A 19,217-nucleotide genomic window follows, 5' to 3' on the forward strand; every position below is an offset into this window, starting at 1 on the left:
AGATTCTATTCATTCTCAGATCCTCAAAACATCTGACTACCATCTGGAAGTATGTATCCTTATGCAAGGTAGTATTTCATCTGGGATTACATGAGATATTTTACTTTTCTTAATTCTTATAAATATGGTAAATAGTGCTCATGGAAAAATATCACAAAATAAAGCATCGAACTATTGTGTGCCCTTGGAACAAGGTATTCACTTTAAATACATTGTATTTAAAATGATATAATAAATATTCTTGAGTCTGATATGATTATAAAATAATTTTACCAATTCAAGTTGGCATTTAATTTTATGCTTAAATGTCTTAAATGATTTGATTAGCCATTTCCCTATAAGGAATTGAATAGTAGTCCATTTCATTTGCTGGTGAGTATGTTGCTGTCACTTGGATACCTTTCTTTAGACCCTTTCCAGATTTCAGAAATATGTAAGTTTACTTCATGTGAACTGCCATTAGTTGGCAGACTTCTAGGGCTGTGAGTGTCAATTCACCGAACAAACATTTTGTATTTTCTATACAAAGACAAATAAGGCAAGTTCCTCTGCCTTGGGGAACTCATAGTTTGTATCTAGGCAAGTAATCAGTATCTAATCCTTGCAGATATGTAAATGCAAGCAGATGAGGAATTTGGTGCATTTGAGAGTCTTCAAAGAAGGAGCATTTTTAAATTGTGTCTTAGAAGACCATAAAAGTGGCAGATCTCATTATTCACAGCAAAAGGGGAAGGAGAGCTCAGGCAAAAGCATTTAGAAACTAACAGGCACAAAGTGGCGATGGTACAGAACATGTTCAGGAATAGCAGTGCAAGCAGGGGTATGAGTGACGGAACTATTTTATTTCTTCATCCCAGACATGATGAGGGGTTTCACTAAAACATTGACATGAGAGATGGAGAGAAGGGCCTTTTGAAGAGGTATTTTAAAGATCGTTTGGGAAGACTTGGTGATGACTGTAGTGGAACAGGGAGGGGAAGGTGACGGAAGAGGTGGAGATGGCCTGCTGTTACCTCAGGTCACCCTCTGAGCATAACGATAGTCACCGAAATGGGGAATGCAGGAGGAAGTGAAGAGTGTTCCGAGGTGGTTGAAAGGGTCCAGAATCAGGAGTAATCAGATATAAACAAATATAACTAGAGATTATGTCAGCCCTACAACTTCCTGTGGAAGTGAGAGCCTGTTCCCAAACATTTTGACCTGAGGCTTCAAGCAGATACTGGAAACTATTTCTGGAAAAAAAGAGAGAAGAATTAGTTTGAAGAAGAGTGCCATGTTCCATCTGATAAATTTTTAGAAATAAGGCTGTTTTCAGTCAGCCATGGTGGTGCTTTCCACATTCTTTCCTAGAAGTGTACCTTTGTTACACCGGAACAAATGCTGTCTTAGTTTAGGATCCGAAGAATGAGACACTCAAATTACCCAAACATTTCCTTTTTCTTTTTCGTAGCCCCCCTCCCCCACTCTATCTCTTCTTTCCTTTTTTCTCCACGGAGGTGTCATGGTTTGATGTGTTTAAGGAGGGGAAGGTCAGAGCTCGCTGCTCTACGTTGGGTGAACCTTCTGAACCTTAGAGGATAATTTGAAGTCCACGTATCCTCCAGGGTACCAGGAAGTCTCTTATTTAGCGTGGCTAGTAAATAGTATCTTCCAGCAGTGAGTAAAATGAAAAAGAAGCCAGATTCATGTGATTTTGATTCTCTGTGGAACATATTAGCCCTCTACGAAGTGATGTGGGGTCTCCAAACTTTTTGAGGCCCTTAGGTTATTAGCAATCAGCTAACGGTAAAATGATTTAACTCTCAAGTGCAGAGATGGAAGCAAACAGAAATACAGACTTGGCCTTGTCGTTGTACACCTTTAACCTAGAAGCTTTCTTCTGGTTTTATCTCCAACTCCTAAGGTTGAAAATAGAACTACTTTCCTACCCCCTGTTGCTTTGTGGTTTCTCTGGATTCCTTATTTGTAACTTGGTAACTTTTAGATGTAATTTGTCTATTTCTTACAACAGTTGAATCAAATATTTTTTTAGAATGAAAACCGAAAGCCTAATGTTTGCTAAAGCATTTGCTGGTACTATACAATGTAATGATTATTTGATTTTTCTTTCCTATTGGAGTATAGGCTTACATTTTCTGGTATAGCATTATTTTTACAGATACTACAATTTGTAAATTATTAAAACTGTTTCAGCTGAAATGTTTGTGGGCTTCTAGCTTCATGTACTGAACAACATTTCACAAGGCAGATTTTGGTAAAGCTGTTTGGTTGAAACCCATTATTGTTACTTTAGGTGCTGACTATTCTGATGCCGACTTTCCAATTGCCTTGATTAAAGTAGAAACGTTCTATGGCTTGGATGACTTACATTTCAAATTGGTTTGAGCAAGATGATTGGTATGAAGGACTACAAAGAGTAAGATATATTTATGTTGTGATTATGATTTTCTGTGGGTTTTACTGCTTCCTGCGCATGCAGCTGTATTTCTTTGTAATTTATGTTGCAGACACTTTTGCATTGAAATATTTTGAGGGTAAATAAAATACTTGGTAGATTCCAAAGCAGAGGTAAGAAGACAATATATAAATATAGTCATAATCGTACATTGATGAAAAGATTTTTTTTTTCTGTCCTTGTTTCATGAATTCTTAATATTTTCAGATTGTCTTCAGGCTTGAAATATAATATAGATTCTTGTTAATGAGATTAACGTATAAAAACAGCAATACTTTTAATAGTCATTTTACATAAAGAAAAACATTTAATGAAATAGAAGATGTGTATGATAATACTATATATTACATTAATATTGTAAAAGAAAGTGCAAAAATTTTCTGAAGAAAGGTGCCATGTTCTATCTGATGAATTTTTGGGCAATTAATTATGTTTCAAAAGATTTGCATTGTTACCATGGCAACTTTTATATAGTATTTTGAAAATAGCTGTTCTGATCTATTATAGAAAGAGTAGAAAACTGCTATTTAAAAGTGCATCTAATCAAAATGGATTTAGCATAAAACAATACAATGTCGTTTTTATTATTTTCACGTTTTGAATGGAAGATTTCTTTATTATTTAAATGAAAGCACTTTGTGGATTTTTCTTTTCTTACACAGCTGGACTTTTCTTTTTATTAATGAGTGGAACCAAGAGCCAGAGTATCTTCCTGCAGTGTCTCCAGCTTTCCTCCCCGTCGAGTCAGAGGGCAAACAATACCAAAGATAGGAAGCGTGCGTTTCTCTCCTACCTTGCTTCCACGGGGTCCCTCCTCCACACGTCCATGAAAGACATTTTCTCAGTATTTTACTTCCTTTCCCCTATCTTTTTAATTGTAATTCCTCAGCAGTTTAAAGCTTCCTGCCTTTGGGCTTTTCCTAAAAAAAAATTTTTCTCCCCAATTCTAAAACAAACTGGTAAACATCTCTGCAGCCGGTTAATAGCAAACTCCGGAGAATAATCGTCGTGTTAGGGACCCTGAAGTGTTCTCAGAGAACAGACTGAGAACCAGTGGGTAGCTTGTCATTCTGAATTTCAATCTTATCCCTCAATGATGGAAATATTCCAGCTTATGAGTTTAATAAGTCCCACCAGACCACATACACACTGCAGTGCCAGGACCCTGTGTTTGTGTTGTGTGTGTGCACTTTAAATGTAATGGTAAATGCATTTTTGATGTTGAACCAAAGGGTGTTTTTTTCAATTATAGCCCATGTATTTCTCAATGGGAGGGCATACTAACTTGCTGAAATGCTTTTCACTAAAATTGGGTGCTCCTTTAGTGACTAAGGGTAGTTCGTAGAGATGATGGGAATTCAAAATCTTGTTTTCCATCATGACTCCAGTCTGCCCTTTAATACTACCATCGGCCTTTATAAATGAACTCCTGGCTGAGACCGAGTACAGAAGCAGCTGTTACTGTATACAGATACAGTTCAACCCTGAAATTACAATATTGTTGTCTTTGTGAGGTTGAGCTTCTCAAGTTTTAGTCAGTTCTTACATAGATTCAGGTGAGAATGAAAGATACTATTCTAAATAATGAAAACTGGCACATGAATATGGACTTCAATTTCTTCTAAAAGTATAGCCTGTATTTTTCAGATGATGTGTATGTGCTTATATGTCCCATGTAATCATCAGCATTCAGCATAGCAAATTTTTCAATAGAAATTTTTTCTCCTAATTTATTTAAAAGCAAAGTTATAACATTGAAGCATGGGATTTATAATGTCCATAGATAGAACATATTTGATAATAGTACAAAGGACTGTATGGGGTGAATGAAAGTATGGTTGTGGCGTTAGTACATTTTACATGAAGTAGAGCAGTAACTCAGTGTGCAACAGATGTTGGCGAGGATGCAGGAAAAGGGGAACCCTCTTACACTGTTGGTGGGAATAGAGTATTCTTTTAAAGTTCACAGGAAAAGATAAGTTGGATTTTTTAGTTAAAGTTGTAATTTAGAAATGTAGTATTTGAAAAACCACATACAAGTGTGAGTTTGATCTTTAGTACAAAATTAGGATAGCATTATTTTGATATAATTAATATTTATAGCATAGGTATATATTTCTATAGATACATATGAACTTGATTTTAGCTTAGTTTTACAATTTTGCATTTGGCAGTGTTGTAACTCTAGCTGTATTTTAAAATTCATTGTGATTATTTCATATCAACATTTTCTTGCATATTCAGAAGTGAACTTTAATATTACACAAATCTAATGTAAATATACTCTTACCATTTGTTTTTTAAAGAATTTCGTATACTTAATGTGAACAGCATCTTTACTGTAATTATAATGTATGTGTGGTGCTTTGTATGAGATTGAAACAAAAAATTGAGTTTGCAAAAAATTGTCTTTGCAAGTAGGCTGTTGCCAGGCTCCTAACACTGTCACTTATATGTGGGGTGACACAATGCTCACACTTTTCTTCCCAAAGCTTTTGTAACTCTACAGTATTCAGTGTACCACAGGGGCTTAGTACTTCGTCTTTAAAGTGTGCATGTTGTTTCTGGGCCAGTAAGATTATATTTTTCTGAAGCAACAAATCCTTAGAATGGATGTGGAAATTCTTAAATCATTCACCTAAAAATGCAACCTATTCTAAAGTAAGGATACAAAAAAGTACATAATATTTATCTGAAATCTATAATTAACTGTTACATTCAGTTAATATATGCTTATTTACCAAATATGTGACATGTTTTTTTAGGATTTATGTTTTTAAAAAGGCATATATTTTGGAATATACCTGCAGTTGAACATCTTCCATTTTTAGTAATGCAGGATCATTAGTTATGTAACCATTCATGCTGACTACAAAAATAACAAAATGTTCCAGATGTTTCTTTTTTCTCCTTAGCAATTACAAACATTACTTAATAAAAGCTACATCATGTTACATATGTTTTTAATAATACTTTTGAAAAATAATGTGGAAATTTCAAATACTGCCCATTTACTTTTTTATTTGTATTTTTTAAAGATTTTATTAATTTTTCCTCGAGAGAGAGAGTGAGAGCATGAACAGGGGAGAGGGACAGGGGGAGAAGCAGACTCCCCTCTGTGCAGGGGGCTCCTTGCAGGACTCGATCACAAGACCTTGGGATCATGATGAGCTGAAGGCAGATGCTTAATGACTGAGCCCAGGTGGCCCAGTACTGCCCGTTTAAATACCTAATTAAGATTTAGAAATGCAATAGTATTGATATATTTAATGATGTACATTTTTTTCAAATTTTATTCAAAATCATAGATCTTTACAGTAAATTTCCATTTTGTTTTATCCTGCTTATTACTTTGATGGCTGGTTTGGACAAATTATTCAACTCTGAATTTAAAAAGGAATTAAGTTGTTATCTTGTAAGACTTGTGAAAGCTGCTTAGAAGCAAGGTCATACCAAATTATATGACAGTATTGAAATTTTTATATTCTCTACACTTAGAAATTAAAAAGTAGTAAATTTTAAAAAGTAGTTAATCAAAGTATACTGATAATTAAAGTAAAAATACATTGACAAAATGAATTTTGAAGTAACTTATTTATTTTTAATACATAGCAGAGGGATTTGGAGTTTCTAGTCTGGCAGGTAAGGAGCTAAGAAGTCTCACTCTGGCCTAAAATGATAAAAAGCTGAACAAACTGAAAAATCAACCACTCTTTTTAGATCTCTAAGAGAAGTGAGGTCACAAGGCAAATTATTACAACCTTTTAGAGCAGAGAACATTGGAATTATCAGACCAAGAATTTGAAGAAACTATAATTAATATGCTAAGGATTTTAATTTAAAAATTAGGCAACATACAAGTACAGATGGATAGTTTAAGCAGAGAGATTGAAATTCTAAGAAGAATCGAAAAGAAATGCTAGAGACCAGAAACACCAGCAAATGACGAATGCCTCTAGTGAGCTCATTAGTAGACTCGTTAGGGCTGAGGAAGGAATTTCTTAGCTTGAAGATATGACAGTAGGGATTTCCAGATCGGAAAAGAAAAGAGAAAGAAGAATGGGGAAATAAAAAGCAGAATAGAATATCCAAGAGCTGTGGGACAACTGAAAAGGTGTGTCATACACCTACTGGAAATACCAAAACAAGAAGAAAGAGAAAGCAACAGAAGCGACAGTTGAAGCAGTGACTTAGGATTTCCCCAAATTAATGTCAGACAGCAAATCACAGACCCAGGAAACCCAGGAAATATGGAACATGTTAAATGCAAAAAACAAGAAACAAAACAACAAAACTATACCTAGGCAAATCATATTCAAACTAAAAAAAAAAAAAAAAAAAAAAAAAAAAAAAAAAAAAAAAAAAGAAAGAAAGAAAGAAAGAAAATCTTGAAAAAAAAACCCAAAAAACAAAAACCAGAGGAACAAGTATAAAAATCGGGATTCAACTTCTCAGAAACCATGAAACCAAGAAGAGAATGAATGAAATATTTAGAGTGTTCAGAGAAATAAAATACCAGCCAAGAAATCCATACTCTGTGAAATTATCTTTCATGAGTGAAAGAGAAATGAAGACTTTCTCAGACAAACAAAAATTTGGAAATTTGTTGCCAGTAGACCTGCAACAAATGTTAAAAGAAGTTTTTCAGAGAAGGTAAGTGATAATAGATCCAAAGCTCAGATCTGCATAAACAAAGGAAGAGTATTGGAGAATGTATGAGTAAAAGTAAAATAAAACTTTTCATTTTTCTTAATTGTGACCTTGTTAACAGTTTGAACAGTTTGTTTAAAACAAAAACACAACAATGGATTTGATTATGTATGCTTTTTTTTTTTAAGATATCATTTATTTATTAGAGAGAGAGAGAGAGAGAACACAAGCAGGGGGAGTATCAGGCAGAGAGAGAAGCAGGTCTCCCGCCGAGCGGGGAGCCCAATGTGGGGCTTGATCCCACGACTCTGGGATCATGACCTGAGCTAAAGGCAGATGCTTAACTGACTGAGCCAGCCAGTGCCCCAATTACGTATGCTTTAATCACATATATATACATTCGCACAGATACATACCCATGTGCTGTGTTGCCGATGTGGAAGTGAGCGGAGTGACAGCAGTGGTACAAAGGACGGAAGAGGACTCAGGGATATTCGGTTATTATAAGGTGTCTGCACTACCTGAGAAGCGATATGGTGTTGATTCGAAAGTAGACTTGGATTACTTGTAAATCTATATTATAATGTCTAGGATAATCACCCACAAAAATTTTTTTTAAAGGTTGTATTTATTTATTTGACAGAGAGGAATCACAAGTAGATGGAGAGGCAGGCAGAGAGAGAGAGAGAGGGAAGCAGGCTCCCTGCTGAGCAGAGAGCCCGATGTGGGACTCGATCCCAGGACCCTGAGATCATGACCTGAGCCGAAGGCAGCGGCTTAACCCACTGAGCCACCCAGGCGCCCCCACCCACAAAAAGTTTAAATGAGACATGATTGATATGCTAAGGAAGAAGAAAAAAGTATGGATCATATAAAGTGCTCAGTTGAAACCACAAAAGAAAGGAAAAGTGTGGAAGATAAAAACAGGAACAAACTGAAACAGTAAAAATGGGGTAGATACTAATCCAAGTGTATCAATAATTACCCTGAACATCACTGGTCTAATGCACTAATAAAAAGACAGAGGCCCAACTATATGTTGTCTACAAATAACTCAAATTAAATGTTAAGACATATATGGATTCAGAGTAAAGTGGTGAAGAAAGACACACCATGCTAACACTGATTAAAAGAAGTGGGTGTAAGTATGTTAAATTCAGACAGAGCAGAATTCAGACCAAGGGTAAAGAGGGATATTACATAGTGATGAAAGGGTCAGTACTCCAAAAAGACACAGTAGTCCTTAATGTGTATGTGTCTTCATAGCAGAGTATTGTAATACACGAGGCAAGAATTGATAAAAGTGCAAGGAGAAATAGATGAGCACACTATTATAGTTGGAGACTTTACTGCTCTGTCAGACTGAACAGATCTGCCAGACAGAATCAGGAAGAGCGAAGTTGAACTATATAGCATCTCCAGTCAACTATACCTGATGCACCTATAGAACCCTTCCTCCAGCAACAGCTGCTTGCACATTCTTCTCAAGCTCACGTGGAACATTCACAGACCATATTTTGGGCCATAAAATCCATCTCAATGTCTTAAAAGTATAGAAATAATATAGGGTCTTCTCTCAGACATCAGCAGAATTAAACTAGAAACTGATAACAGAAATGTAACTTGAAGGTCCCCAAATACTTAGAGACTAAGCAACAGTCTTCTAAATAACACATGGATCAAAGAAAAATAGCATTTTGAACTAAATGAGATTGAAAACACGACAACATAACTTATGGGATGCAGCAAAAGCAGTGCTTAGAGGAAATTTATACCAGGAAAGAGGGAAAATCTAAATTTAATCTTCTAAGCTTCTACTTTGGAAAACTAGAAAAGGAAGAGCAAATTAAATCTAAAGTAAGGAGAAGAAAAGAAATAATAAAAATTTAGATCAGAAATCAGTGAAATCAAAAATAGAAAATCAGTAGAGAAAATCAACAAAGCTAAAACCTTCTTCTTTGAAAAGATCAATAAAATCTATTAGACTTTAGCTAGAGTAAATAAGAAGAAAAGAGAGAAGGAACATAATACTAATACCAATAATGAAAGAAGGGATATCGCTATATAACCTGTGGACATTAAAAGGATGATATGGGAATGCTACATCAATTTCCTACCCCAAAATCTGGTAACCTAGATGAAATGGACCAAGTCTTAAAGATACAATTTGCCAAACTCACGGAAGAAATATGGAATCTGAATAGGCCTACATTTTAAAGAAATTGAATCAATAATAACATTTAATGATATTGTGATTTGTAAGAAATACATATTTAGTCATTCAGATGACCCCATTTCCCAAGTGTTGAGGGCCCTAAGTGTCTTTTGTTATGCTAATAAGGTGACTTTTAGAAAGCACCTGAGGAGGGGGCTGATTGCTGGTGGAGTCAACCTATGATTAGAGGGTTATAACTTTTAGTCCTACCCCTTGACCATAAGGTGGGAGAGGAGAAGAGTTAGATATTGAAAGATAGACAGCGGAGAGTGATTTAATCGATCATGCCTTTATAATGAAGCCTGCAGGAAAACACAAAAGGAAAGGGTTCAGAGGGCTCTCCAGTTGATGTGGTCTGAGACAGTCTCCTTGCCCCTTTCCACAGCCCTTGCCTTAATGTGCCTCTTCTATCTGGCTGTTCCTGAGTTATATCCTCTTTTAATAAACAAGTAATCCAGTAAAATATTTATCTGAGTTCTTGAGCCCCTCTAGCAAATTAAAAGACTTGAACAGACCCTTCACTGAAGGTAGATGGCCTGTAAGTATATGGAAAGATGTCTGACATAGGGAATTACAGATTGAAACAATAGTAAGTTACTACTGCATCCCTATTAGAATGGCTTCTCCAAAACACTGACAACACCAAAGGCTGGTGAGGATGGGAAATAGCAGGAACTCTGATTTATTTCTGGTGGGAATGCAAATGGTGCAGCCACTTTAGAAGACAGTTTGATCATTTCTTATAAAATATATTACTGGGATCCAGTAATCACCTCCTTTGCCATTCCTTGTGATTTACCTAAATGAATTGAAAACTTATGTTTAAACAAAAACCTGTGCATGGATGTTTATAGCAGCTTTTTCATAACTGTTAAAACTTGAAAACAACCAAGATGTCCTTCAATAGATGAATGGATACATAAGCAGTGGTACATCTAGAAAAGGGAATATTTTTTATTGCTAAAAAGAGCTATCAGGCCATGAAAATACATAGAGGAAACTTAAATGCATATTACTAAGTTAAAGAAGCCAATTTGAAAAGGTTACATACTGTATAATTACAATGATACAATATTCTGGAAAAGGCAAAACTATGGAGAGTATAACAGTATCAGTGGTTTCCAGGGGTTATTGAGAGAGGAAGAGATCAATAGGCAGAACATAGAGGATTTTTAGGGCCTCGTGTCTATTTCAAAATGGTGGATATATGACCTTCTACATTTGTCAAAACCCATGGAATGAATAACACCAAGAGTGAACCATAATGCAGACTGTGGACTCTGGGTGATGATGTTGGGTCAATGTAGGTTCATCATTGTAACAAATGTACTAGTCTGATGGGAGGTATTGATAGTGGGGGAGGTTGTGTGTAACTGGGGGTTAGGGAGTGAGTAGGAACTCTTAATTTCCACTCAGTTTTGCTGTGAAACTAACACTGCTCTTAAAAACAATTTATTAAGTTTTAAAAAGATTTTAAAAACAACAGAAAGTAAAAATTTTAAAAATGATTCCATTTTACTTGTTTGCTTAAATGTTTCTTTCGCAGCTATGAGCTCAAAATTCACTTAAACATAAATCAGAAACCATTTTCACTTACACACAGACTTTATTAATAGTAATCATACACTCCAGAGATAAACTATAAAAGCCTATTCAACTCATCCTGTGGTTGAATTAATATAATTTTCAGTGAAAAGTAATGTAACATTACTAGTTTAAACAAATACTTATATTTAAAAAATTTGTCAGGAATGCTAGTGCTTGAGGAAATGCAGGTGCTGAGGCAGGGGTGGGGGAAGGGGGCAAGAAGACTTTTATAGTTAAGCACTCAAAGACTGAAGCACGGTTCGGTTACATGGAATTTTTCACTTCAAATAACTTTTTAGTTTATTAAAAAAAAAGATGACAATAGATTTGGGGAAGAAAGAGGAAAGAAGGGATCTTTTCTAGAAGGTGGAAAATGAAATAGAAAAGACACAAGAAAGTAACTTTTTAATAAATTAAGATAAATTTAATTAATAAATTAAGAGATGATGTAACTGACTAGACTAATTGCTGAGCATTAAAATAAAGGAGAAACGCAGTGTTATGGTCAGTACATGACTCCACTGATACTGAAGAAGAAGCAGATAATAAAGAGACACTGCTGTATTTTTTAATGATGGTACCAAGTATCTCTGGTTCAGAGTAGCTTGTTTTAAACCACTAGGTGTCCCATCCAAGTACTAACCAGGCCCGACCCTACTTAGCTTCTGAGAGCAGACAAGATTGGGTGCGTTCAGGGTGGTATGGCTGTAAATCAAAACCTCAATGAGATACCACCCCTCATACCAATCAGAATGACTAACATCAACCAGTCAGGAAACCACAGGTATTGGCGAGGATGTGGAGAAAGGGGACCCCTCCTACACTGTTGGTGGGAATGCAAGCTGGTACAGCCACTCTGGAAAACAGTATGAAGTTTCCTCAAAAAGTTGAAAATAGAGCCACCCTATGACCCAGCTATTGCACTACTGGTATTTACCCCAAAGATACAAATGTAATGATCCAAAGGGACACGTGCACCCAAATGTTTAGAGCAGCAATGTCCACAATAGCCAAGCTATGGAAAGAGCCCAGGTGGCCATCAACAGATGAATGGATAAAGAAGATGTGGCATATATATTCAATGGAATACTATGCAGCCATCAAAAATGAAATCTTGCCATTAGCAACAATGTGGATGGAATAAAGCGTATTGTGCTAAGCAAAATAAGTCAATCAAAGAAAGATAATTATCATATGATTTCATAGATCATTTGAGGAATCTGAGAAACAAGGCAAAGGATCATAGGGGAAGGGAGGGAAAAATAAGACGAAACCAGAGAGGGAGACAAACTATAAAGGGCTCTTAATCTCAGGAAACAAACTAAGGGTTGCTGGAATGGAGGGGTGTGGGAGGGCTGGGGTGTCTGGGTGATGGACCCTAGGGAGGGTATGTGCTATGGTGAGCACTGTGAGTTGTGTAAGACTGATGAATCACCAACCTGTACCCCTGGAACAAATAATACATTATATGTTAATAAAAATAAATAAATAAATAAAAATAAACCAGGTGGCAGGGTAGAGAGAGAAGAGGCAGGTTGAGGTGGATGGTTCCTGGGGATACATTGAATAATTAGTTACCTATTAGACTTGTGTCATAGTTCAGATTATATATATATTTATGTATTAATGTTTCATGTATGATATTTTGCATGTTGTGTTAAAGCATTAACATTTTGCTACTAAAATAATATAAAACTTTTAAACAGTATAAACAAAGTATTGACTAAAAATTGACTTGGTATGTTAGTCAGTGTGACCCAAATTTATTATATCTGCTAGGTATTTACTTAATTTTTCAAAAATATTTTAAGGTTACAATTGCTATTTATTATTTTTCTGTATTTTAATCGGATATAAATTAACAGTGAAAAATTGATAATTGCAAGGTTTATCTTTGTGGTATAAGTGAAGATTGTCTCATGTTGAGAGTCCTCATTTTTAGACCAATATTTTGACCGTATTAGAAAAGACACCAAATAATGATCTAGATTCTGCCTTGAAAAAGCTTTTTTGGATCAATTAATGTATTCTTGAATGCCCTTCTTTTTTTTTTTTTTTTTTAAAGATTTTATTTATTTGACAGACAGAGATTGCAAGTAGGCAAAGAGGCAGGGAGAGAGAGAGAGAGGGGGAAGCAGGCTCCCCACTGAGCAGAGAGCCCGACGCAGGGCTTGATCCCAGGACCCCGGGATTATGACCTGAGCTGAAGGCAGAGGCTTTAACCCACTGAGCCACCCAGGCGCCCCTTGAATGCCATTCTTGAAGTAACTACATAGGGTAATATTCAGAATATGTTTTTTGTTTTTGCTTTTGCTTTGGTGTTTCCCCTGTATCTGGGTTTTCAATAGGATCATAGACTTATAAACATCCTCACTCTTGGCTTCCTATTCTCCAGCATCCTAGAAGAACTAAGTTTACACATAGAGTCACAGAAACCCTGGAGCTGAGAGGAATGGTAGGGAAAACCTCTTTCAGAAGGTTCTTTTAGATGGAAGGAACAGAGACACGAGGTTAGATGCCTGACTCCAGCTCATGCTCTAGGCCGGCTCGGAGCTGGGTCTCCATCCCTGCGTGCTGAGTCCCAGCCGGACTGATGCTGCCTGTTTACTCCACCGTCTTCTACTGGCCGCATCAACATCTTGTAACCAGTAGTTTCCATCTTCCTTCTGTCGCATCTTCACAATGAGCAGTATTGTTAACGCAGCTTGGCTACCTGCCCTGTGCAAATACTTTGTGCAAAGACACTGAGTCACTATAAACACAGTGATGTTCCCTGGCAGAGGCCACAGTCCTCCCAATATTGTTTTACCCTTGAATTTGCTGCTTTGAATGAATTACCAGTATTTAAAAATTGGTAGCTTTTACGCAGAACTCTGGATGCTTCCATTTCTCTGGAAGTTTCATAAATCTGGCAACAGTGGAGGAGCTTCTCCAGTGGCACTGGAGCCCTTTACTTAGAATCTGCCCCTTCTGTTTCACTGTGCTCCCCATCACTCCTCTAGGATCCCCAGTCCTCGGCCCTGTGTCCTTTGTCATTGATCATTTTCTAATCTCTTGCTTTTCACATTTGAATTACATGCCTTGATGTCTCTAGACATTTGGGGATTTCAGCTCTCGTTCTCTGAAAGTATACCCTGAGATCAATAGTCCTAGTAGAAATATTGTTTTCAGGGCATAAAGATAAGGATTGATAAAGATAGCTATAAATAAGTTTTTTGAATAATGAAAATGACTGATATTTCTCCAAATTTGGTTTTCAAGGCAAACATGTCCCAGGTCAGGCAGGTGGGACTGCTGGCCGCGGGATGTCAGCCGTGGCACAAGGACGTGTGTGCTGCCAATGGAGACAGGTTTGCCTACTGCGCCACTCTGGCCATCTATATTTACCAGGTAAAATACTTTGGTTGCTTTTGGTTTCTCATTTTATTAGGTAAAATTAACATTTAGTACATACTTTAAAATCCCTGTTACATAAAAGTTTTAAAAGTACTATAATGTAATTGATAATTATATTTTGCTGCTGTTTATACTCTATTGGCTTTGTAATTCAAGCTTTTAGAAAATGCCTATATCATAGTTTCAAGTTACTAAAAATCTTAATTGATTTCATCAACCTTTATGTGCTGTTTGTCAGAAATTTCCTCAAGAATTAAAAGCTTCCAGTTTATGAGTGATGAGCAGTAGAACTTAATGCTTTTAAAATATATCTCCATATAAATAATTGGAATTCATTTATTCATTTGTTTCAGACTTTGCTCAGTAGCATTTCATATGAGAAAAAAAAATCAGAGAATATGGGTTACCCATTAGAGATCATTATATTAAAAACCGTGCAGATATAAAATATTTTGAGATATTCTTGAGATACAAACCTTTATAATTCCTTTTTTTCATGTCTGAACTCTATCCAGACATCGCTATTCAGTTTCCAGTCTGAAGAGCCAATGGCCTTCTGAATTGCCCCAGATCAAGGTGCTATAAACATCTTAAATTCAGGACAAACTTTCTTAAACCTGGAGTCAGCATTTTTATGTGAGCAGCCAACCACTCGTCTGAACCACGGACGTGAGGGTTAGCTCTGTTTGGCTCCTGCTTCTCACTCCTGTATTTTAGGTTAACCAGGAGCAATCCTAGGGTTTGTAGCCTTCTCACCCGACTATTATCATAGTCTCTGACTATAAAATAATAAATACTATAAATACTATAATAAAAGTCTCATCTTTCAAATCTCAGCTCAAGTGTATAAACTATTTTCCATATTCTGCCTTTTCCACTTTTGTGATAGCAAAGGACCTTATAAAATAGACTGTCTCTCTGCCTGCTTCCCTTTACCAGAATCAGTCTTCCTCACCTTTGAATTTCTCAAGTTACTCTTTGCTCTCTGGAATTTAAGATACTCATTAAATATTTTTTGAATGATACATTTTTTGTTGTTGTTTTGAAACAACAGTGCATTTCAGTGAAGAGAAAAAAATGATTCGTTATTCTGGAATAAAAATCTTTTAATTACCAATAGTGTAGTTTATTGAAAATTAAAGAAAAAATAGCATTACTCTATAAACTAGTTAAATAATAAAATACTGAGATTTTATGTAGTCTATTATTCAAGACTATAGGAACACCAAGTAATCAACCTGAGTTTTAGTATAACATATCAGTCTAGGTAAAGTATTCCTTCAGCGAGTAAGGACAGAGAATGGATAAAGGCAGAACTTATTTTTTTTCGTATTCACATTTGTCCAGTTTTATGATGACATTTTATGACTTGAATATTTAGGAAGATTGAGCTAAAATTATTAATATACAAAACCTATGAAGAAAATTTATGTGTTATTAAAGACTGAAACAAACTAAGAATCATCCTGATTTAAAAATTAAAACAAACTCAGGTGACAGTTCATTACAGAGTTCCCTGTAAAAACTTGTTTCAAAGTATGCAAATAGACAATTACATTTATATTAAATGGTGACATTAATATTCAACTTATGTTAATCAGTATTGTTTTAAATGTTATTGTCTAAATTGAAATGCTTTGAAAATTATGCTACATAAATATAAAATATTAAGGTTATTTTCAAAGGGAATATTTATTAAATCATACCTAGGGTCAATGTACAGTCAGAGTCTGATAGTTTGTCACACTCTGTATAATAATACTGACGTTTTATCACATCTGTCTGAACTATTAAATGATACTTGTAAATGCCATAAGAATTTTCCCTTTGACCATTGAATTGTGATGTGATAATATATTAACTACTCTAAAAATAATTTATGGTGCAGCTGAATGTAATGGTATAGACTCGTCATACTGAACTGTAAATATAATAGGAATGTATTAATAAATTAATCCCCATATGTATTTATATTGTACTTAAGATACTACTTGGATAATTTATATAGTAAAGCTTCTTCATGTACTTACTGTATTTATAGACTCTTCCACCGAATTTCTAACTTATGTAGCAGTTTTTCTGTTAGATACATTAGACACATTCACAGTATTTACCACAGATAAGTCACTGAATGACTTAAAACTTACAAACCTATTCCTTACAAACCTATTCCTAAATGTACAGAAAATGTACTTAAATATATTTAAACAAGCCAACTTAAGATGATTGTAACTGCAAAACTCCACTTGTACTTGGTTCTTCTTAACAATATTTTCATCTGACATTGTTCAGGAATAGTTGAAGTTCAAGTAGTAAGAAATATAGAAATTATAGAAGGGAAACCTTAGGAAATAATTAAGTTGTTAGTCAAAATTTTATATGCAGAGATGTTCGCTACAGCATTATTTTTTTTTTTTTTTTTTTTTTTTTAAGATTTTATTTATTTATTTGACAGAGAGAAATCACAAGTAGGCAGAGAGGCAGGCAGAGAGAGAGAGAGAGGAGGAAGCAGGCTCCCTGCTGAGCAGAGAGCCCGATGCGGGACTCGATCCCAGGACCCTGAGATCATGACCTGAGCCGAAGGCAGCGGCTTAACCGCTGAGCCACCCAGGCGCCCAGCATTATTTTTTATAGCAAAATTTCAAAGTGGCTTAAGTGGTAAACAATAGCAGATTTTTTTCTGCTCATCATCACTTATTAAGGAAATGCAAATCAAACTACAAAACTACAAGGACATCTCACCTCACACCTGCCAGAATGGCTAAGCACAAGAAAAATAAAATACAAACACAAAAATAAAAGCACAAGAAACAAAAGATGTTGGCAAGAATGTGGAGAGAAAGGAACCCTCATGCACAGTTGGTGGGAATGCAAACTGGTGTAGCCACTGTGGAAAACAGTATGGAGGTTCCTTAAAAAGTTAAAGATAGAACCACCCTATGATCCAGAAATCACGCCAGTAGGTATTTACCCAAAGAATACAAGAATTCAGAGGGCCATATGCACCCCCATGATTGTAGCAGCATTATTTATAACACCCAAACTGTGGAAGCAGCCCAAGCGTCCACAGACTGACGAATGGACGAAGAAGTGGACGGCATATAAATGGAATATTGCTCAGCCATAACAAAGAATGAAACTTGCCATTTTCAGCAACATGGATGGAGCTGGAGAGTATGACGCTAAGTGTAATCAGTCAATCAGAGAAAGACAAGCACCATAATGATCTCACTCCTATGTGGAAGTTAGAAAACAAAACAAGCAAAGGGAAAAAATAAGAGAGGGAGAGACAAATCAAGAAACAGACTTTTAATTATAGAGAATAAACTGATGGGGAAGGGTGGAGGGAAGGGGGAACTAGGTGCTGGAGGTTACAGAGGACGCTGGTGATGAGCCCTGCTAATGTGTGGAAGTGTCGGTCACTCTGTTGTACACTGTATCAGCTGACTGGAACTAAAATAAAAATTTTAAGAAATGATTTCTTTCTTTTGATTAAGTACACTTAACACTTGAAAGCAAACCAAGGCTTGGAATGTGTTCATACCATGCATGTTATTAGGTATACTAATTTTCATGTATGTACCTTTTTAAAATTAATGTGATTATTAATGAGAAGTGTGTTATCTAAAAAGAAGCACTGAAATGTCTTATTTATATATTTTTTTTAGTTGGATCACCGTTATAATGAATTCAAACTTCACGCAATTATGTCTGAACATAAAAAAACAATCACAGCTATCTCTTGGTGTCCACATAACCCTGATGTGTTTGCAAGTGGCAGTACCGATAATTTAGTGATCATTTGGAATGTTGCAGAACAAAAAGTCTTGGCTAAGCTCGACAATACAAAAGGTATATTTATAACTGGGTTTTATTTTACTAAATGAAATATTTTTATTTTAATAAGCAAAATACTTTATTTAAATTAGCTCAGGTTTTAAACTGAGCTTTTCAAACTTTCTAGTTTGAAACTGTTTAAACTGCTTTTCAAACTTTCTAGTGCTAATTTATGTAACAAATCTGTGGAAGAAATTTCATATCATGACTCATTGTACATATGTATAAAAACTGAAACAAAATTTCATGAAATATTTTATACTTAACACAATGATCCTTGAAAAATGATCAATACCAAATGATTTCATTAATATGTAAATATAACAAAAATTCCCAAAATAAATATAAAAATAATAACTGGTGAGATTTTCTTAATGGGACAATAAGTCTAGCCTCTTAATTACTGTATTCCAATCTGAAACATACAAGGACAGTGTTACACATGTAATCAGTGCCCTGCTGAGCTGGTTTCTTTCCTTTATTTTTAATTGGGTCAAGATAGAAAGTCCTAATTCACACAAGTAGGTCTTAGTGAATTGAATATTATGATATTCTTTCTAGCTAACATCTTATCCCATGATAATGATGAAGTTATCATTTTTCTCTGTTAGATGTCACAATAATTCAATCACTTTTTAAACACCAAGGGTGTCTCAGTTATTAATTATGATTTTGAGAGCTACTGCTGGACGTGTTTTCCATGTCCAGTTGTTTCTCTAACAATTACTGGTTATAGCTTTGAGACAGAAAACTGAGACTTGACCGTCTCACTAATTTTATTTTGTTCAGTTTCTTTATAATCTTCTTTTCAGTGTGTAGCAACAATATTGAGAATTCATAGGCAATTGTATGGGAGGAACTCTTGCTTCCAAGATAATAATAATGCCTTTTGGAACCTTTGGATATGTTCAGCATACTTAGTATATTTCTTTTTCCTTGTCTTTTCAAATTTAGGTCATTAGGAATATTGAAAATACCAGTAAAATAAACCAGTTTTGTTATATAACTTCCATTAAAAAAATATTTGCCAAACAAGGTTAATTTTTCAGCTAGAAAAATGTGACTCTCATTCCCAAG

The 19,217-nt window shown here is 35.3% G+C and overlaps 1 protein-coding gene across 7 annotated transcripts in view; it reads left to right on the forward strand.

The window, feature by feature from the left end:
• WDR17 (WD repeat domain 17) overlaps positions 1 to 19,217 on the forward strand; it is a 103,179-nt gene that overhangs the window by 24,328 nt on the left and 59,634 nt on the right. For 6 of the 7 annotated variants that reach the window (XM_045069418.1, XM_045069417.1, XM_045069423.1 and 3 more), the window contains 3 exons: positions 2,294 to 2,416; positions 14,169 to 14,297; positions 17,972 to 18,155. In XM_045069418.1, coding sequence (XP_044925353.1) covers positions 2,351 to 2,416; positions 14,169 to 14,297; positions 17,972 to 18,155 — 379 coding nt within the window. In that variant the 5' untranslated portion in view covers positions 2,294 to 2,350. The remainder of the gene's footprint in view (positions 1 to 2,293; positions 2,417 to 14,168; positions 14,298 to 17,971; positions 18,156 to 19,217) is intronic. The other variant, XM_045069422.1, reaches the window with a different exon arrangement.

Source organism: Mustela putorius, unplaced genomic scaffold (assembly GCF_011764305.1).
Source record: "Mustela putorius furo isolate JIRA1106 unplaced genomic scaffold, ASM1176430v1.1 tig00003932_pilon_pilon_pilon:0A:0A, whole genome shotgun sequence".
Lineage (NCBI taxonomy): Eukaryota > Metazoa > Chordata > Mammalia > Carnivora > Mustelidae > Mustela > Mustela putorius.